Below are 21,936 nucleotides of genomic sequence, written 5' to 3'. Positions count from 1 at the left end.
TCACTTTGGAGCAGGCAGAATAGAAATCTAGATAGGATGGATATTTTGTGATACTTATTGGTAAGAATTTACAGATTCTGGGTTTATCAGAAATCAAAAGAGCTAGAAGTAAAATACTGTCTTAAGATACTGTATTATGTATTTAATACTGTATTATGAACTGGGACCTGAATGGGACTGTTTTGGCCTACTCCTGGACATTTGTTTTGCTAGCTACAAGCAAATAAGATTTTGAGAGGGTATGAAGAGATCAAAGGAATTGGTGGAAATGAGAAAGAGATATGACTACAGTTTTTGGGAGAGGAAACTTAGGGAAGGAACTAAGTTAATTACAGAGGAATTTGAGGACTAGGCTTAAGGAAAATATATCTTACGCTTTTGGAGTTGAAGAAGTAATGTTTTGATTTGGGGCTACACCCTGTGGTGCTCAAAGTTTACTTCTGGCTCTGTACTCAAGGGTCACTCCTGGCCAGCTCTGGGGACCATATGGAGTGCTAGGGATGGAACCTGGGTTGATCACATGCAAGACAACACCCTACCTGCTGTACAGTTGCTCTGGCCCAAGAAATTTATTTATTATTTATTTTTTGCTTCTTTGCGTCACACTGGTGATGCACAGGGGTTACTCCTGGCTCTGCACTCAGGAATTACCCCTGGTGGTGCTCAGGGGACCATATGGGATGCTGGGAATCGAACCCGGGTTGGCTGCATGCAAGGCAAACGCCCTACTTGCTGTGCTATTGATCCAGCCCCTGGCCCAAGAAATTTTTAAAAAACTAAAATTAAAAGAGCTGCCTCTAGGTGAACAAGGGGAAAGTCCTGGAAAAGAATTGAGTAGACAACCAAAGGAAATTTTAGTGATATCTAGGTTTCTCAAAAAATAAATTTAAGAGGGCTGGAAAGATGGCACAGAAGGATGAGTACTTTTGACTTGCACATGGCAGACTGTGGTTTGATCCCTGGCATCCTGTTCCCCTGAGCACTCCCAAGAATAATTCCTGAATGCAGAGCCAGGTGCAACCTTTGAGCAAGGTGTGGCCCTAAAACCAAAATAAATAACTAAGGGCTGGAGTGATAGTACAGTGCATAAGGCCCTTGCCCTGCACACACCTGATCAGTTGACCTGGGTTTGATCCCTGGCACTCCATATGGTTCCCTGAGCCCCAAAGGAGCAATCCCTAAGTGCAGAGCCGGGAGTAAACCCTGAACACAGCCAGATATTACCAAAAACAACAACAAAAAAGAATTAAAGAAGCTTTAGAACCTTTTCTCTTCCTTTTTTTTTTTTTTCTGGTTTGTTCTATTTTGGGGCCCACACCCGACAGCACTGAGGGCTGACTTCTGGTTCAGTGCTGAGGGATCACGGTGGCTGCTGGAATCGAACCAGGGTTGGCCACATTCCTTAACCCCTGTAACTCTTGCTTTGGCTTGAAATCTTAGAGCCTTGAAAATCCTGGCTATTGTGAATTCATAATAATATAACTCTTTCTGACTTTTGTGAACTTATAGTCTTTAACACACAATATTTTTGAACATTTGTGTATATCAAAGTAATCTCACTTCATTTTTTTTCCTTGTGTAGGTTTTTGGGTCATAACTGGTAGTGGTTGGGGCTCTTTCCTGTAAAGTGCTCAGGGGTCATTCCCAGTGATGCTCAGGGGACCATGTGGTTCTGGGGATCAAACCCATTTCTCCCACATGGAAAGCATGTGCTTCAGCTCTTTGAGCTATCTTCCGGCCCTTGCTTTATATTTAAGAAAGTGAGGTATAGTCCACACGCCTTGATATTTGGTTGTGTCCATGACTCAAATCAGCAGGCTTCATTAGACGCTTCTTCATGGCACTTACTAACACACATTATTCATAATGTACGTTTATGGTGGGTCAAAAGTGAATTTAGGAGCCAGAGCAGTAGTACAGTGGGTAGAGTGTTTGCCTTGCATGTTTCCGACCCGCTTCCGATCTCCAACCCTCCATATGGTCCCTGAAGCCAACCAGGAGTGAAGCCTCAGTGCAGAGCCAGGAGAAAGCCCTGAGCCCTTCCAGGTGTGGCCCCAAAAGAAGTGAATTTGGATCCCTTTTTTTTTTTCTTTTTTTTAAAAAAAATTTTTATTATATCACCATGTGGAAAGTTACAAAGTTTTCAGGTTTATGTCTCAGTTATACAATATTCAAACACCATCCCTTCACCAGTGCCCATATTCCACCACCAAAATCCCCAGTATACCCCCCGCCACTGCCCCCCGCTAACTGTATGACTGATGAATTTCACTTCATTTTCTCTCTACCTTGATTTCATTCCATATTGCAAAACAAAACTCATTGTTGTTGGAGTTTCCCCCCAGGGAAGACAGCCCTACTAAGGAAGCATTTGATAATTGGTTTGTCATTAAAAGATTGTATATTTTCAGTTTTTAGAAAAGGTCGCGCGGCTCGGATGTGTTCCAGTCCCGCAACCCGGAGCCGTGTTAGTTGCTGCTCAGTGTCGCCAGGGTTCCATCCGGAGAAGGTGTACCAGCTGTACCTCCTCCGTCTGGATCCCTGGTGTTGTTGGCCCGGATTCGAGAAACTTGAACCAATCATTCAAGTTTACCCTTATCTAATATCTAGTCCTCACAATAAGCATACGTATGGCACAGATACTTTGGTTTTAGAACTATACTATCTTTTTGTTTTATTTTCGTTTTGTTTTTAAGGGGCCTACACTTGGTGGTACTTGGGGGCTACTCCTGATTCTGTTCCAGGGTCATTCCTGGAAGTGCTTGAAGGATCACGTAATGCTGGGGGTTGAATCCAGGGCTCCGAAATGGAAAACATACACTACTACTCTTTTTTTTTTTTTGGTTTTTGGGTCACACCCGGCAATGCACAGGGGTTACTCCTGGCTCTTCACTCAGGAATTACCCCTGGCGGTGCTCAGGGGTCCATATGGGATGCTGGGATTAGAACCCGGGTCAGCCGTGTGCAAGGCAAACGCCCTACCCGCTGTGCTATCGCTCCAGCCCCGTACACTACTACTCTTTAACCCCACCCAATACACATTCATTTCCCCCCCCTTTTATTTATTGGTCCTAGGCTGGTGAGATAATTCAAAGGGGCTGTATGAAAACATCATCATCAACAACAGCAAACCGAAGGGTCTGTATGTTGCACATAATTTTGTTTGTGGGAACCTTAGGTTCCATCCCCATCACTGCATGGTTCCTCAAGCAGCATTGGGAATAGCTCCCAGCATTGAGCTATAAGTGGTCCTTGTACCAAAAATAAGATAAAATAATTGATGCTATATAGAGAAACAGTTTTTTAGATTTGTTACACCAAGTGAACTAATTTGTTAGCAGACACACATATTCATATAATATTTTTAAATTCCTCAGTGAATCAAAAGTAAGGGAATTGCATTGATATATTTCTAGATAAAGCTGAATACATGCTACTGTCTTTAAAAAATACCCCGGTCGGGGGGCTGGAGTGATAGCACAGTGGGTAGGGCGTTTGCCTTGCACGCGGTCGACCCAGGTTCGATTCCCAGCATCCCATATGGTCCCCTGAGCACCGCCAGGAGTGATTCCTGAGTGCATGAGCCAGGAGTAACCCCTGTGCATCGCCGGGTGTGACCTAAAAAGCAAAAAAAATAAATAAATAAATAAAAAATACCCCGGTCGAACACCTTCAGAGGACTGTATTAGAACCTCTGGGATGAAGGCTTGTGGGGTGGAGTGTAGCATAGTTTATTTGTTGTTTTTTTTTTTTAATTACTGTTGCTATACTTTGTTGATGGTGAATTGCAGCTGAAGAAGATTTTGTCTCTAGCAGTGTTCCATAAGATTATGAAAATGTTGGGAATCTCTGCTTCTCTAGGGACAATAGAAAACTCATTCTTACTAAATTAAAGTTTGAAATAATCACAGAGGCTAACTTTGAGTTTCAGATTGTTACATATTTTTTTTATGATTTTTTTTTTCCTTTTGGGTCACACTCGGCGATGCACAGGGGTTACACCTGGCAGTGCTCGGGGGGACCATATGGGATGCTGGGAATTGAACCTGGGTCGGCTTGTTATATTTTTTATTAAGCAAAAGAATTAGAATTTTTATTGCTTTGATAAGTGCTGTGCATATAGGATTCATGATTTTTTTTTTTTCCTTTATGGGTCACACCAAGCGATGCTCAGGGGTTACTCCTGGCTCTGCACTCAGGAATTGCTCCTGGCGGTGCTTGGGGGACCATATAGAATACCAGAGATTAAACCTGGGTCAGCCATGTGCAAGGCAAATGCCCTACCCGCTGTACTATCACTTGGGCCCCAGCAGTAGTCATGATTATAAAATTATAGAAAAATGGATTCATTACTTATCTTGAGTAGTAATACACTAAATAAAACTATTTATCTTAGGGTTTTTTCTTTTGTTTTTTGGACCATAACTGGTAATGCTCAGGGGTCAATCCTGGCTCTATACTCAGGAATCACTCTGGGAAGTCTCAGGGGGCCAAATGGGATGCTGGGAATTGGACCTGGGTCAGCCATATACAAGGCCATTTTACTGTTCGTTACATTTTACTGGCCATTTTACCATACCCATTTTACTGTCTCTCAGTACCGAACCCCTCTCCTTTTTTTCCCCAGCATTTTTAAATAGTCGAAGATTTTGGCAATAGATTTACTCTTTTATTTTTTCTAATTTATCTGAATTACTGAATCTTTCATTTTTTTGTTTGGGCCACACCCACAGGTGCTCAGGACTTGCTCCTTGCTTTTTGCTCAGGGATCACTACTGGTGGGTTTGGGGGACTCTGTGAGGTGCCAGGGATCAAACCTGGGTCAGCTGTACGTAAGGAAAGTCCCTTAGCCTCTATATTATATCTCTGGCCCCCTAAATCTTATAAGGAAATGCCTGTGATCTGCCAGGAAAGTTGGTAAAAGATTTAACTAAAATTAATTTAATGTGTGAATTAAGTATATTTAACCCATTCTGGAACAGTGTTTAAATATTTGTAAATGTTTTTCCTTTGGGACTTTAGAACTTTGTATGCAATTTGAATTTAAAACTTTGCAAAGTTATTTTAGTTGACTAGTTTGAAACATCGTATCTTTTTAAAAATTTTTTTTAAATTTTATTGAATCACTGTGAGATAGTTACAAGCTTTCATGTTTGGGTTACAATTACACAATGATCAAACACCCATCCCTCCACCAGTGCACATTCCCCACCACCAATATCCTGGGTATACCCCCCTTTCCCACCCTCCCCCTGCCTCTATGGCAGACAATATTCCCTATACTCTCTCTCTACTTTTGGGCATTATAGCTTGCAACACAGACACTGAGAGGTCATCATGTTTGTTCCATTATCTACTTTCAGCATGCATCTCCCATCCCAACTGGTTTCTCCAGCCATCATTTTCTTAGTGATCCCTTCTCTATTCCATCTGCCTTCTCCCCTCTGCTCATGAAGCAGTCTTCAGCTATGGGGCAATCCTCCTGGGCCTTGTATCTACTGTCCTTGGGTGTCAGCCTCATGTGATGTTATTTTATACTTCACAGATGAGTGCAGTCCCTCTGTGTCTGTCCCTCTCTTTCTGATTCATTTCACTTAGCATGATACTCTCCATGTTTATCCATTTATAAGCACATTTCATGATTTCATCTCTCCTAACAGCTGCATAGTATTCCATTGTGTAGATGTACCAAAGTTTCTTTAACCGGTCATCTGTTTTAGGGCACTGGGGTTGTTTCCAGCTTTGGCTATTGTGAACAGTGCTGCAGTGAATATATAGGTACAGATGAAACTTCGTATCTTTTTAAAATTTTTTGGTATTGGGACCATATCCAGCAGTACCCAGGGACCTAGGCCAGTGTTAGCTCCTTGTTGTGTTCAGGGGACAATGCAGTGCTGGGAGTGAACATTCTGTCCTGCAAGAGTGTACATTAGGGGAGCCATATACCACTTTGTGGATCATTGTGGCACACACACCCATTGTGGCACTGGGTGGGTCATTAAGCTTAAGACAACAGGAGAAAAGAAACGGAATAGAATTTCAAGAGAAAGAGTTTTCAGTATGTATTACATGTTAGTTTCATGCCTCTGCTGTAAAGCTTTCTAAAACTAGCATCAAGTAGCAGGAGAGAATTGTCTCAGGTGTTTCTGTTCTAGAGGGTAACGGGCAAGCAGTTACAAAAGCAGATGCAGGTGGTAGGTAATACAGGCCCGACTGGCTCAGAAAATGAAGATTAGCCACAGGGCATATCTTTCTAGGTGGCTTCAAAGTCGTGGTTCAGTGTTAACTACTCTGTGGTCTTTAATTTGGAACTAAGTTAAACTTACATTAAAGAAAAAAACAATCATATAACACCATGTTTATCACATCTGAGAGAAGTTAGTCTTTTGTTTTTAAAGCTATCAAGTGATTATAGGAAGCAACACACACACACACACACACACACACACACACACCTACCTTTAACTATAACCACTGCTCCCATCTCACTAAGTTTATCAAGTTGAAACTTTCAGAATTGTCCCCATCAATTTGCCGTAGTCTGTTAATAAATCACACATCCCTTGTGCTAGATCTCGTCCTGACTTGTGCGTACCATGAATTAGTTACGACTAAAGTCTTGTATTTGGAAGGCACATTTGAGCATCCGAATTGTTTCTGAATATGATGGGGTTTTTTTCCCCACCCCCTTTTATTGTGTTGACCTGGAACTGCACCCACATCTGGTTGTGATACTCACTGAGTGTTACACTCTAGTCTGACTAGTGTCAGGCATATTCTATAGTGCTCAGGGTATGGGGAGATGTGCTGTGGTATCACATGGGGCTTATGGGTGGTCCTGCTCATCATCTTTATGCTCACATCTGTAGTTGTGCTTGCTGGGGATCACACACATTTTAGTTTGCACCCCCTTGCCAGTGAGCTGGAGATCCGACACACTGTAGCTCAGGGGTTCTGAGGGTCAGCCACAGAGTCATAGAGACTGCTGTGCTGAGCATGTGCGACACTCCCTAGGTCAAACTCTTGGCCCCACATCTGCCAGGAAGTGACATTGGCTGATGAGCCATCCCAGGTCAGGGATACTATGTATTCGTTATGTATATTTAACATGGACTGGTTCCTCTGGGGGAGAAATGTGTTCATATAACTTACGGAGTTTGGAATAAATTTGAGTTACTCTAGTTTTTTTTGACTCTAGATTTTTGAATGGAACTTTAAGGGTTTTATTTTTTGGAGCCTGTTTTCAACCGTTATCTCTTATATAAGTATAATAATCATGGAGTTAGGTAGATATAGCTCAACTGGCAGAGAATATACAAGGCTCTGAGTTTGATCCCCAGCACCATGTAGCCCTTCAAGCACCAGTGTCTAGTCCGCTTGGTACCTGAGCACCACTGGCAACAATGGGCAGAGTGAGCCATGCTAGGAGTGACCCTAGCCTCTGAGCACTGCAGGGTCTGGCCCTGCATGGACTAAAAACAAACATGCCAGGTGATGCTCAGGAATTACTCCTGGCTCTGAGCTCAGGAATCACTCTTGGTGGGCTAGAGGACTAAATGGGATGTGTGAGGGATCGAATATCAGTTGGCCTTGTGCAAGACTAGGGCCCTACCTACTGTACTATTGCTTCGCCCCTAAAAAGATTTATTTGATTTTGCTTTTTGGGTCACACCCAGTGATGCTCAGGGGTTACTGCTGACTCTGCACACAGGAATTACTCCTAGTGGTGATTGGGGGATCATGGGATGCTGACAATCGAACCTCAGTTGGCCTGCACCTGGGTTGGCTGTGTGCAAGGCAAACACCCTATCCTCTGTGCTATCTCTGAGGCCCCTAAAAATTTTTTTAAAAAATAGTTTATAATCAGACTGTATTGAAGAACTTAGGGGAGAGGGGTGTTTGAGTTCAGGGTTTACTCCTGGCTCTGTGCTCAGGGTTATCTCTTGGAGGTACTCAGGGGATCTGCTGCCAGGAATTGGACCCAGTTCAGCTATATGCAAAGGAAGTGTTACCCTCTATTCATCTCTCTGTCTCTAGAGAGACTCAATTTCGTGTCATCTGTTCAGGAATTACTCCTGGCGGTGCTCAGGGGAACATATGGAATGCCGAGGATCCAACCTGGGTTGGCCTCATCCAAGCAAGCACCGTATCCTCTGTACTGTGGCTCTGGTCCCAGAATACTCATTTAAAAGTGCTATTTTTATTTATTTTTTTATTTTTGAATTAGTGAGTCACAGTAAGGGTACAGTTACAGATTCATACATTTTCGTCCTTGTTTTTTCCTCATGCAATGTTTGAGAGCCCATCCCTCCACCAGTGTCCATTCTCCACCACCAATGAACCCAGTATCCCTCCCACCCCCAATCCCATCCCCCCCACCCCACCCCGCCTCTGTGGCAGGGCATTCCTATTTGTTCTTTCTCTCTCCTTTTGGGTGTTGTGGTTTGCAATATGGGTATTGAGTGGCCATCATGTTCAGTCACTAGTCCACTTTCAGCACGCATCTCCCTTCCCGCGCGGGATCTCCAATCACATTTTACTTGGGGTTCCCTTCTCTATCTGGGATGACTTTCCCCCAACGTGTGAGGCTAGCTTCCAAGCTATGGAGCCAACCTCCTGGTATTATATACTACTATTCTTGGGTATTAGTCTCCTACTCTGTTATTTTATATTCCACAGATGAGTGCAATCTATGTCTGTCCCTCTCTTTCTGGCTCATTTCACTTAGCATGATACTTTCCATGTTGATCCACTTAGATGCAAAGTTCATGACTTCATCTTTTCTAATAGCTGCATAGTATTCCATTGTATAGATATACCAAAGTTTCTTTAACCAGTCATCTGTTCTCGGGCACTTGGGTTTTTTCCAGATTCTGGAAACAGTGCCAGATTCTTGTAAACAGTGCCGCGATGAACATATAAGTGCAGATGTCATTTCGACTATGTTAAAAGTGCTATTTTATAGTATTAACAATTTCTGAGCTGTAGAGATAGTTCAGTGAGCTATCTTTGGATGCAAAAAGCCTGATTCCTCTAATACTTTTGTTTTGGTATTTTGGGGGGCACATCTTGGTGCTCAGGGCTTACTCCTGGCTCTGCACTCAGGAATCACTCCTGGTGGTGCTTGGGGGACCATATGGAATGCCAGGGATCAAACCTGGGTTGGCTGCATGCAAGGCAAACACCCTGTCCACTGTACTGTCATTCCGGCCCTCTCTGGCCTGTTTCAGATGTGTTTTTGTGTATTATTTTTTGTTTAGCTCTGGTCAGTGCTTCATTGTTTTGTGTGTGTGTGGCCCAATAGTATTTCATTGTGTGAATCAACCATATTTTCATTACTTGATATCACTTGTATTTCCTTTTAAGTTACTGTGAATATTTGTGCCAAGTTTTTGAAGATAGTATTTCTCTTGAGTAAATACCTGGGTTTTAGATTTGCTGGCTCATGCGATATGCTTACTTTAAATATATATGTATGTATGTAAAAAACTAAGCACACTGAAGGGCATGTGCACTCGAGGGCTCTCCGGGCGGCTGTCTCACCACCCATGTTTGGTGCTTTGGAACTGCTGTGTATGGGCTGGATTGGGATGGCTGTTGGCCAAGGACAGGCGAAGGAAGAACGAGGACCAAGCTGGTTGCTGATTAGTTACCATTTATTCAATCTCTCTGTCTCTGTCTCATATGATTTATTTGATTTACCACTAACCACATTCCTGGTCTTCTAAGTTAAATTTTGACACTGCCAAGCTATTTTCCAAAGTGGTGGCACCATTTTATTTCCCACCAGTGTGTGGGGGGGTACATGTCTCTGTGGGGGGGGGCACACCTGGCAATGCTTAGGGGTTACTGCTGGCTCTGCACTCAGGAAGGGGACCATATGGGATGCCAGGGATCAACCTGGGTCGATGGCATGCGAAGCAGGTGCCTTATCCACTATATTATTGCTCCTTCCCCATCTCTGCCTTTTAATTATGGTGAAGTGGTACCTCATTTTGGTTTGGATTTGCATTGCACGGAGAGCCAGTAGTTTTGAAGGTTGCTTTGTGTGCTTATTGGCAATTTGTATGTAATCTTTGGAGGAATTTCTGTTAAGATCTGGGGGCCACCTCAACTCTGTGGGACTTGTGGGGCTTCTGTCTCTGCTGAGGAGGGAAAGGCTTGTGGTACCTGGAGTTCAACTAAGAGCCTCAAACATGCAAGGCATGTGCTCCACTACTTTAGCTTTCTTCCAGCTCAATGTTCCAACTCTTTTTGTAGATTTGTTTTATTTGTCTTGTTTCTATTGTTATTTTTTATTTGGGGGCCACATTTGGTGGTCCTTGGGTTACTTTTGACTTGGTCCTCAGGCTTCATATGGTGCCAGGGATTGGACCTGGGACTCCTGCGTGCACTTCAGTTCTTTGAGCTGTCTTTACAGCCCATTCTTTTCCTTTTTGGGGCTATGCCCAGTGGTACTCTGGGGCTTGTCCTGGCTCTGCTTGGGACACCATGTGGTGCCCAAAAGTGAATAAGGGCCTCCCACATGAAAAGCATACACTGTTAGTTGAACTATCTTTTCAACCCACTGTTTTTCTTCTTTTAAGTTGAGTTAAAGAACAAGAGTTCTTTATAGTTTTATCATACGGGTATTCTTTTTAACTTTCTTGATAGTATCTTTTTTTTTTTTTTGCTTTTGACTATGACCACTGGCTATGACCACAGTGCCTCCTGGCTCTGTACTCAGAAATCACTCCTGGGGACCATATGGGATGTCAGGTATTGAATCCAGGTCTGCCTGGTGCAAAGCAAGTGCCTTACTCATTGTACTGTTGCTCCAGCCCAGATTTGAACAAGATTATCTTGTACTTTTGGGATGTCTTCTTTTTTTGGGGGGGTTGGGGGCATTTGACCACACTTGGTGGTGCTGTGGTGCCAGGGATTTAACCTGTGACTCCAGCATGCAAAGCTTGAGCTCCAGTCCATGAACTGTCTCTCCAGCCTTGGTGATAATGCTTTTATGAGGTCAGAGAAATAGTATAGCAGGCAGGACACTTGCTTTGCACAGGCTGATTCAGGTTTAATCCCCTGCACTCCATATGGACCTCTGCGCACCTCAGGAGTGATCCTTGAGCACTGCCACGTGTGGTCCCCCCCCCCAGTGTGCGGTCTCGCACGCACGCACGCGCGCACACACACACACACACACACACACACACACACACCCTTTGTTACCTCAAGTCATGAGGATTTACTCTCTCTTGGATTTCTTCTTTATAGTTTCTTCTTTATAGAGCTCGTAAATTTTGACCTGTTGTCCATCTTTTGTTGTTTTGTTTTTGGGCAACACCTGGTGATGTGCAGGCATAACTCTTGGTGATGCCTGAGGAATCATGCAGTGCTAGGGATCAACAAGGGTTGGCTTTGTGTAAGACAAGTGTCTTAACAACTCTACTATTTCTCTAGCCTCTGCTACCCATTTTGAGTTAATTTTTGTATATGGTGTTAGATAAGAGTTCAAAAAAAAAAGTTCAAAGTAGGGGGCTGCAGTGATAGTACATTGCCTTGCACATGGCCAACCCGGGATCAATCCCCAGCATCCCATATGGTCACTGGCACTGCCAGGAGTGATTCCTGAGTGCATAACCAGGAGTAACTCCTGAACATCGCCGGGTGTGACCCAAAAAAAAGGAAAAAAAAAAGTTCAAAGTAATATTTTTTTATAAGTAGATATCAGATTGTTCTAGCATTACTCACTAGACATTTTTCTTTCTTTTTGTTTTTTTTTTTTTTTTTTGCCACTCCTCACAGTGCTCAGGGCTTAATCCTGCTATAGCCTTGCTTGCGACCTAAACCCTCTTTTTTCCATTAAATTTTGTTGGCATCCTTGTCAGAAATCACTTGACCATAAATGGAAGTGTTTATATCTGAGCCCAGTTCTATTTCATTGATCTTTTTGTTTGATTTTATGCCAATACCAGACTATCTCAATGGGGTAGTTAACTATAACTTTTAACTGTTAACTTTTAACTGTAGTTAAAAGTCAGTAGGAGTAGAAATCAATTGATTTAGTAGTTCATACTAATGTAAGTACCTTTAGTTTCATAATACATGCAAAGTATTTATTAAACAAATACAATTTCTGAAGGAAAAAAATCACTGATGTGTGGTACCTATAGCTTTAGTTGCCATAAAATTGAAGGTGTCATACCCATAGTATTGTTTCTGTACCTTAACTTAATCATCATATTTGCCTGTTATTAAAGTATAGATACCTTTGCTATTTTTATTTATTTATTTTGGTTTTTTGGTCACACCCAGTGATGCTCAGGGGTTAGTCCTGGCTCTGCTCTCAGGAATCACTCCTGGTGGTGCTCCAGAGGCCATATGGGAATCCAGAATTGAATCTGGATCAGCTGTGTGCAAGGCAAATACCCTACTCTCTGTACTATTACCCTGCCTCCATAGATACTGTTAAAGCTGGTTCAGTTAATTCTCCTATAGTAATTGGGTAAAGAATCAGAACTTTATTTTGTGTTTATAAGATTATTTATTTTAAAAATTTTAACATTTTTCAGGGTCAATTAAATGAAAGCATGGACCATGGGGGAGTTGGACCATATGAACTGTAAGTATGAAAAAATTTTCTTGTGCTGTCTTCTTTACTAGTAGGTTATATAATTTCTAGCTCATAACTATTATGTAATTCCAATAATCAATTATATATGTAATCATATATGTAGTCATGATCTATTGGTTTTGGCACCAAAGTAATAATATAAGCTTTTTGTGTGAATTTTGAGGAAAATATATTCAGATTTACATACACTGAACATTAGACTGAGTTGATTTAGAATTTTCAATACTTTAATTGGCTGAAGGGTTGTGCCATACATGACAGTGCTCAGGGGCCATTCCTGGCTCTGTGGTCGGGTATAAACCCTAGCAGTTTTTAGGGGAAATATATAGTATTGGGGGCTGTGGAACAAATGTAAAGCAAGCTCCGTAGCCCCTGTACTATATCCCTGGAACTAGATTTTGTGTATGGGTGTGTGTGAAGCAAAAAGTTTTTGTTGAGACTTATTTAGAAAGATGTGAAGGAAGAGAAAGGGAGAAGTACAAAGGAGAACACTTGTTCGAAGGAGGCTTATTCAGAGTGAAAAGGTAAACTGAGAAACAGAGACTAGCAAGGAAGATGCATGTTCAAGAGAGAACATGGGCTTGAAGAGCAAGTAAGGGCCCAGAATTTATTTTTTTGATTGGGCGCATACTTGGTGGTGCTCCGGGCCCAGAAATTACTCCTGGCTCTGTGCCCAGGTATTACTCCTGGTGGGGCACAGGGAGTAATATGGGATGCTGGGGAGTGAACTTGGGTTGGCTGCATGCAAAGCAAGCGCTTTGCCTGAGATACTATTGTTCCAGTCTCTCAAACCCTAGAATTTTTATTGCTTTATTATGGAGTTGAACAGGGGTTAAGGCAATTGCCCTACCTCTCCAGCCCTGTAATATCTCACTTAAACAGAGCTATTAAGCTAACCTTGGGGCTCTTTTTTTAATTTTCTTTTTGGGTCAAGCTGGTTTGGAAAAATGTATGGGTAAGTTTTATTAGAAAGAATTTATGTGACATAAATACAATTTTAATGGGTAGTTTTAAAAAGCTCCCAGATCTTATGCTAAGTTACCAGAGAGATGTTGCCTGATTCCTGCCTATTAAATTGTATTCATATATATATATATATATGTATATATATATATATATATATTCCCCTCCCCTCCTTAGTGTCAGGGCTCGAACCCAGGGACTTAGTACTGCTGCAAGCACCCAGTGCTCTGTAGCTGTGCTGCATGCCGGGCCCTTAAATAAATGTTTAAATGAACTAAATTGTAATAACTTAAAAAGGCATTTTTCCATCATGATTTGATAAAGTTATTCTAATTGCTTTAGTTTGGGTGTGCTTGATGCGTATGAAAATAATAGTACATTCTGTAAAAACTATAAAAAGTAAACAAATAACAAGCCACTGTCCTCTTAATCTGCTGTGTCATTGAATCTTTACTTTGGAGCACAGATATTAAATTCGTCATCTTGTTTTTCTTGCTCTTTTTCTTAATTGAATTACATTTCTATTCCTCTTCTTCCTAACAGTGTGCTGAAGGTAATTTAACATTTTGCAAATTTACTTTTGGTTTTGCTTTTCTCCCCAGTGGCATGGAACATTGTGAGAAATTTGAAATCTCAGAAACTAGTGTGAACAGAGGGCCAGAAAAAATCAGACCAGAATGTTTTGAGCTACTTCGGGTACTTGGTAAAGGGGGCTATGGAAAGGTAGGAAGTATTTTTGAAATAATGAGAGCTGTTTTCTGTTTTGGTTAGATTGATTTTCATACTCTGGTTCTAGCTGTCTTCTTTAGTCTTTGTTTGCTAGCTATTAGTACAGGACAGGATTACATACTTGATATTACCATATTACCTGAGGACACATAGTTCTTTTCTTCCAAAACACCATATATGTAAGTCTGGCACATAACACACTGAGTGCTTGCTGAATTAATAGGTTGTGCTATTTAAACTCTTCCGGGCAGTCTGTTATTAGAGGATTCATTCCTAACCTTTCATACTTACCTTTTTCTGTATATATGTGTGGTACCAGGGATTGAAACTGGACCCTCAGATAGGCAAAGTGTAAGCTGAACTACACCGCCAGCCCCCACTATAGGACTCATTTTTTGAAACAAACCACTTCTTACTTCCAAGAGGCATGGCACATAGAAGTTTCCTCTTCCTGATACCTAAATCTGAATTGATATTTTTTGATTTGTACTACCTAGAGCAATAGAACGTCTTTCAGGGAAACTGAAGAATATGAGAGAGGAGAAGATAAATGAGCAGTTTTACAGTTTCATCCAAAAGCTTTCTAAGTTATGAACTTATCTTTGCATGGTCTGTCCAAGAAAATTTATCCCTATCCATTTTCTTTTAAAAGACAGAATTTGAATATTGTGTTGGGTTAAGTTTAAAAACTTTCATGTTTTTGTATAATTCTAATTTTTTGCAAAATGTGACACTTGTTATCTCAGATTTAGAGGATGTATTCTATTTGTTTTTGATGGAGTAGTGGGATAGTACTAGCAGTAGAACCCAGGGCCCGATACACGGAAAGCACACACTTTATTGTGTTACACCCTTGGTCTTCAAGGATACATTCTGATGTGTTCTAGTTATCCTGAATGTTTAGTATGTGCACTGTGAGTTTCACATATTTTAATTTGACTGTATTATGAAAATGTTTTAGTTAGCCATTTAAAGGGCTAGATAAGTGGTAATTCCTTTCAACTATCATTAAATAATTTTATGGAAAACACCACAAGGCATTCACTAGAAGAGTAGCAGAAATTAATGAAAGTTCTCACCATTCTAATGTTATTGTCAAATTTTGGACCAGATGGCAGCAGGCCCAACAGGAAAAGCTCCATGTCATATTTCATCACTAATTGTTATACAGTTGGCTCTTTTAACTCATAGTTTTCACATGTAGTCCTTCATGGTATTTTTTTTTTAAGACATTAAACTGCTCTATCATTTGTTCTTAAAAATAAGGAAGTGCTATTAGCATAATTTGGCTTTTAATATTTTATTTTTTTGTCTAGGTTTTTCAAGTACGAAAAGTAACAGGAGCAAATACTGGGAAAATATTTGCCATGAAGGTGCTTAAAAAGGTGATTTCTTTCTCTTTCCCAACCATATTCTTTTTTTTTTTTTCTTTTATGGCACACTGGGCAGTGCTCAAGTGACTGTGTGCAAAGTGTGCACTTATCAACCCTTGAGCTGTGTTTCCAGCGTCCTACTATATTCCTAGATGCTATGCAATTTGCATTTTTGATTCACTGAAAAATATATTCCTGACATAATTATTTCTTTAAGAATGTAAGATATGTTGCATTGTTGTTAGTTCTGTTTTTTTTTTTTTTCTTGGAAAGGGTGGAGAGAAGAGCATTTTAAGTTTTTAACTGAACTCTCTGAACTCTGTTCTGGGTTCTATGTTCCTCAGTAATCATGTAATACTGTCACTTAATTCAGTAGTTTTAGACTTACGTTTTGATTTCCTATTTTACTCCTTTCTTCTTCTGATCTTTGATTGTGCTTTGTTTTAAAAACATGCTGTTTTATTTTTATACTTTCCCCAAACTATAGAAATTCAGTTATTTTTTCCTGTGGTCAGACTTATTAATCTACCAATTTTATTTATTTTTCTGGAGACATTTTATAAACTATTTCCTTGTTCCCATCTGTACTTGTTGCTCTGTAGGATAGGAATCATAGCTGAACTTTGCCCTAGGAATCCCCTTGATTCCTTCAATGTTGGATCCTTCATATCTTTATCCTTTATCTTTCTTTTTCTCAATCTATGCTTTTGTTCTTCGTGTTTATCTTTGGGCTACAGCTGGCAGTGCTCAGGGCTTATTTCTAGCTCTGTGCTCAGGAATTGCTCCATATGCTGGGGGTTGAACCCCAGTACCCTCTATATGCAAGGCAAGCATTTTACCTGCTAATTATCTTTGCAGTCTTTGTTTCCTTATTTTGGATCATCTTCTAGAGCCCGAATTTTTGTTTTGCTTTGTTTTGTTTTGTTTGCCGGGATAGGGGCTGGGCTACTTCTGGTGGGGGGGACTAGATGGCATACCTGGGATTGAACCCAGGTTGGCCACATGCAAGCAAGTGCCCCACCCACTATACTATCGCTCTTGCCCCTAGAACCTGCGTATGAAGCATACATGAAGATAAAAAATTTACTTACAAAGTTTTAGTTTTTAAAATATTTTGGGGCGGGGGAGAGCCACACCCAGCTGTGCTTGAGCTTAACTCTGACATTGTGCTCAAGGGTCACTCTTGGGAGACTATGTGTATTGCATGCCAGGTATTGAGCCTGGGTAAGCTGGGCCAATGCCTTAACTATCTGTACTATCTCATACTATCTCTCTGTCTCTATTTTGTTTCTAGGCCACACCCAGCAGTGCTCGGGGGCCACTCCAGGCATGGTCCTTGGAAAACTATGTACTATCAGGGATTGAACCCAGGCCTCTAGCAGGCAAAGGACATGTACTAGCCCTTTGAGCTCTCTCCCTGCCCCAAAGATCAAAAAGTTTTAAATACTGCATTTTTGAGAATTTCCTTTTCATTATTACTAGTTTTGGGTTTGGAGTCCAGAACTGAGGGAGGCTACTCCTACCTCTTTGTGTGGGGTAAGGGTGGGGGCACTCCTGTTAGTGCTTGGGGTACCATGTGGTGTTGGATCTACTGCATGCAAGGCAAGTTTAACCCCTATACTGCCTCTCTGCTCTGGGAATTTTTTCTTTATATCCTTATTCTTGTTTATATATGGTTTTAAAGTTGAAAATAATTTTGTCTCAGGTCTTTGCTTCATTTGCATCAAGATTTGAGTGGTTCTGTTAGAAATCTCTTGATGTTATTAAAAGATAATAACAGATCTTTTACAGATCTGTTTCTTTTTGAAAATATTTCAAGTTTTTCTTTCTTTCTGCTTCTTGGGCTACACCCAGTGATGCTCAGGAGTTACTCCTGGTTCTGCACTCAGGAGTAACACCTGGCGGTGCTTGGGGGACCATACGGGATGCCATGCATCGAACCTGGGTCGAACCTGCAAGCAAACTCCCTACCTACTGTACTATTGCTCCGCTCCTAAAGTTTTATTTCTAATGTTCTAATTATAGTGTTGTGTCTATCCTGCTTGGGCTCTTATATAAGTTTATTTTAACTTTTTCTTGGGTCTTTATTTTGAGACTGGGGGACGTTGCTCTATGATCAAGTGCTTGCCTTGCATATATGATTCCTAACACTACACAAAAAAAAAAATTAGTTTGTCTTTCAGTTCTAGAAAAAATTTCTGATAATTTTTTGTGCCCAATAAATAAATAGTAGTTAACACAAGAATGGAAAAGAAGTGAGGGAGACCTACTTTTACTATATATCCATTTGTGACTTTTAAATTATATACCATACACATGTTTTAACTATTAAGAATCAATTTCTTTTAAGTGAAATTTTAAAAATAGTATTTTTTGGTATTTTTTGGACTGATAGCACAGGGTGTAGGGCATTTGCTTTGTAGGTGCTGACCTGGGTTCAATCCCTGGCATCCTATAAGGTCCCCCAGGCACCACCAGGAGTAATTCCTGAGCTTGGAGCCAGAAGTAACCCCTGGCAAAGCTGGGTGTGACCCAAAAAAGAAAAAAAAAATTTGTAAATTTCTACCTCATTATTTGTTCTGCAGGGACCCATAGGTGGTATTCAGCTCTTAACCCTGGCTCTGAACTCAAGGACTTGGCAGTGCTTGAAGGGGGTCACTTGGGGTGCTGGGGAGAACACCCATTTGGCTACATGCAAGGCTGCCTGCTGTTCTATCCCTTCTAGTCAAGTCCCAGAAAACTTCTACCTCTTCCATTTCTCTTGGAATTGCACTTAGTTGAATGTTCCATATACAAACTTTCCTAGATAACCTTGTTTTTAGTTTTCTATCTTCTTTTTGTTTTTGTTGTTATTGGGGGTTTTTGGGGTGTGCCAGAGAGCTGTACTTAAGCAGAGTATATACTGTACTAGTAACCCGTGCTCCCAGCATCACTTCTGATTGTTTGTTTTTGGACCAACCCAGAGGTGCTCAGGACTTACTACTGGCTCTGTGCTCAGAGATCACGCCTGGCAGAACCATATGGGATACTAGGAGTTGAACCAGGGTTGGCGGTTGGCTGTGTGCAAGGCCAGTACCTTAACTTCTGTATGATCTCTCTGGCCCACCTCAATCTTTGAATTCTGTTAGGTGTCTGAAGAAGGAATGAATTTCTTTCTTGTCATATCTCCTTAGTCATGCAGTACTACTTTAACCTCTCTCTGTCTTCACCTTTTGAGATGTGGGGCTACATGTGTTTCCTAGTTTTGCTGAAGGTGGATTCTGTGTGACTTGTTCTTTTGGGAATTGATTAATGAAAGCATCCTGCAAATCTCTGTAGAAAACTTCATTAAAAGACAACTGGAGCCTCTCATGGAGTCAGGGATGGTCTACCTTCCCTCATCTCTTTGTTCTTCTGGAAGTCTGGCAGTCACACCCATGAATTGCCTCTGTCACCACATAAGCTCATTAACCAGCCATGATCCAGAGACCCATATATAAATCTCGAAAGAGATCAACAAGTTGCAGAGATGCTTCCTGACCCCATGCCAGGCTGAGTTATCTGAGGCACCCATGTCACACTCTAGTTAAAATTTTAACTCACCGTATCAACCCATTCAAAATTTTTTAATTCCTGGAGTACCTGGTCACATTTGCAATCACACGTCATCTCAAACTCTACATCACTTATACACCAGAAGTAACATACCACATTGGATGGGATGTGGAGTAAGAAGTCAACCAATCTCGATTAACAAAATATAAACACACAAGGCTTACACCTGTAATGACATGTTAGTGATCTCTTATATAAGGGCTTAAGGGTTCCATGGTGCAATACAACATTCATCACACGGTTTCTTCTAAGAAAACGTTCCTTGATCGTTTGTAGGAAGTTATTTATTTATAACAAGCAATATAAAATAGATTATAGGGGTAGGCTTGAGGGGTGTTTGGGAAAATTGGAAATAATGGTGATGGGAAGGTACAGTGGTGGTAGGATTGGTGTTGGAATTTTGAATGTAACAAACCATCTTAACTTCATTTAAAAATTAATAAAAAAGAAAAGACAATTGGAACCAGCAGATAGTATAGAGAGTAGAGCCTTGCATGCATCTGATTTGGGTTCTATCCCAGGCACCTGTAATATCCCCAAGCCTGCCAAGAGTGATCCATAACCACATAGCCAGGAGTCGAGTCATCCCTGGACATGGTGGGATGTGGCCCAAACACCAAAAAAATTTTTTTTAATGAAATTAATCAGTATCAACTTAAAAATACAGTGGTGTGCGTTGGGGTGGTGTGTGTGTGTGTGTGTGTGTGTGTGTGTGTGTGTGTGTGTGTGTAAAGTAGTGTGAAGAAAGTGAGATGAAGAGAGTAAAATATGTGCTCAGAAGAGAACAGGGCCTTTTCCAGAGAAGAAAGAGCAAAGTACGCATCTCAACCAGAGATGGCGGGCCATTTCCCCAGAATGAAGAAGTATGCCCTAAAGTTAGAAAGTGCTCCTCTGAGTCAGATACCAGCTGAGGGGCCATAGGGTAAAAGAAAGGAAGCACACATTTCACGCAGAGATGCAGGCAAATGCCACCAGCATTATTTTAATAAAAAAATTATTTTTTGCTATACGTGGCTCTCCATGGAGCCTATTCCTGCTTGGAGTTCACTCCCAGGGGTACTAAGGGATAATGTGCTGGGGATCAAACCCAGGCATCTCTCATGTAATGCATGTACTTAACCTGGTGAGCTCTCCCTTCATCCCAATTTTTGTTGTTTTGTATTGGGGCCACATCCGATGATGTTCAGGGTTTACCCTTACTATGCTCAGTATACTATACTATACATCACTCCTGGTGATACTTGGGGGACCAAATGGGGTGCTGAGAATCAAACTCAAATGGCCCTCCAGCCCAATTTGATTTTTGAGTCACACCTAGTGTGCTTGGAGGCTACTCCTTCCTAGCTCATTGTTTAAATGTCACTCTCTGTGGTGCTAGGGGACCACATGGTGCCATGGATTGAACCCAGGACTTTGATGCAAAGCATGGAATTCCATTCATTTAAGCTATTACCGCAACCATAAGAAGATGAATTTTTAGTTTTTTTAATTTAAATTAAATTATTTTTTTCCAGAAACTGTTCAATACTTTGGTTCTTATCTTCTTTTTTTGAGTGTGTGTGTTTGGGTTTTGAGTAATTTATTTCTTTTTTCTTTTTTTTTTTTTGCTTTTGGGTCACACCCAGCACTGCACAGGGGTTACTCCTGGCTCATACACTCAGCAATCCCTCCTGGCGGTGCTCGAGGGACTGTATAGGATGCTGGGAATCGAACCCAGGTTGACAGCAAACATCTTAACCATGTTTTATCTCTCTGTCCCACTTATGATCATTCTGAACTACATAGAGATTTCCCAAAAGGCTTGTTGTATAGTCCTCTTTTTAAAAAAATAATTTTGTTTGCTTTCAGGGGGCCATACCTAGCAGTTCTCAGAGCTTATTCCTGGCAGTACTTGGGGGGCCATATCTGGCGCTTAGAATTAAGCCAGCATTGGCAGCCTTGCAAGGCAAATTCCTGAAGCCCCTGTATATCTCTCTGATCCTTCCACTGATCCTCTTTTCACTGCAGATTCCTTTTTTCACCCTTTGCATATCATCTTACAACGTTTTGTGATACAGCTTTGGATCACCATTTTCAGGAAGACTTCTTGCCATTTCAGTCAGATTCAGTGAATCATCCTGTTCAGCTGCAGCGCCTTAGACTGATCTCCTTTGTCTTAGCTCTCTTCCCTGAGATTTGGGCTCCTCTGGGTGGGGGGCTCCCATTACTTCTTTTCTCTTGGTATGGAGTTTAACAGCATAGAAGGGTCAATAGTTAGTGATAGACGACTAAACAAGATGTCTGTACAGAGTTTTTTTTTTTAACCTTTTGGTTTTCCTGTACATATTGACTACAAAAAATGTAGACAATGCAGGTGAACATAAAAAGTGAGTATCTTCACCTTATTTCCATCTTTAGTGAGAACCATAATTAATAGTTTAATATTGGCATGAAAAGCACAAAATAATTCCATTTACTATGGGATAAAATATGTTTTGTTCTTATAAATTATTTCTTTCCCTTTAGGCAATGATCGTAAGAAATGCTAAAGATACAGCTCATACAAAAGCAGAACGGAATATTCTGGAGGAAGTAAAGCATCCTTTCATTGTGGATTTAATTTATGCCTTTCAGACTGGTGGAAAACTCTACCTCATCCTTGAGTATCTTAGTGGTTAG

At 41.1% G+C, this 21,936-nt stretch overlaps 1 protein-coding gene across 5 annotated transcripts in view; it reads left to right on the top strand.

The window, feature by feature from the left end:
- RPS6KB1 (ribosomal protein S6 kinase B1) overlaps nucleotides 1-21,936 on the top strand; it is a 57,126-nt gene that overhangs the window by 1,835 nt on the left and 33,355 nt on the right. For all 5 annotated transcript variants that reach the window (XM_055130139.1, XM_004608607.2, XM_055130140.1 and 2 more), the window contains exons 2-5: nucleotides 12,558-12,607; nucleotides 14,185-14,305; nucleotides 15,628-15,696; nucleotides 21,784-21,931. In XM_055130139.1, coding sequence (XP_054986114.1) covers nucleotides 12,558-12,607; nucleotides 14,185-14,305; nucleotides 15,628-15,696; nucleotides 21,784-21,931 — 388 coding nt within the window. The remainder of the gene's footprint in view (nucleotides 1-12,557; nucleotides 12,608-14,184; nucleotides 14,306-15,627; nucleotides 15,697-21,783; nucleotides 21,932-21,936) is intronic.

The sequence above is a fragment of the Sorex araneus genome, chromosome 3 (assembly GCF_027595985.1).
Source record: "Sorex araneus isolate mSorAra2 chromosome 3, mSorAra2.pri, whole genome shotgun sequence".
In the NCBI taxonomy this organism is placed as follows: Eukaryota; Metazoa; Chordata; class Mammalia; order Eulipotyphla; family Soricidae; genus Sorex; species Sorex araneus.
This window is presented reverse-complemented; position numbering and strand designations above follow the sequence as displayed.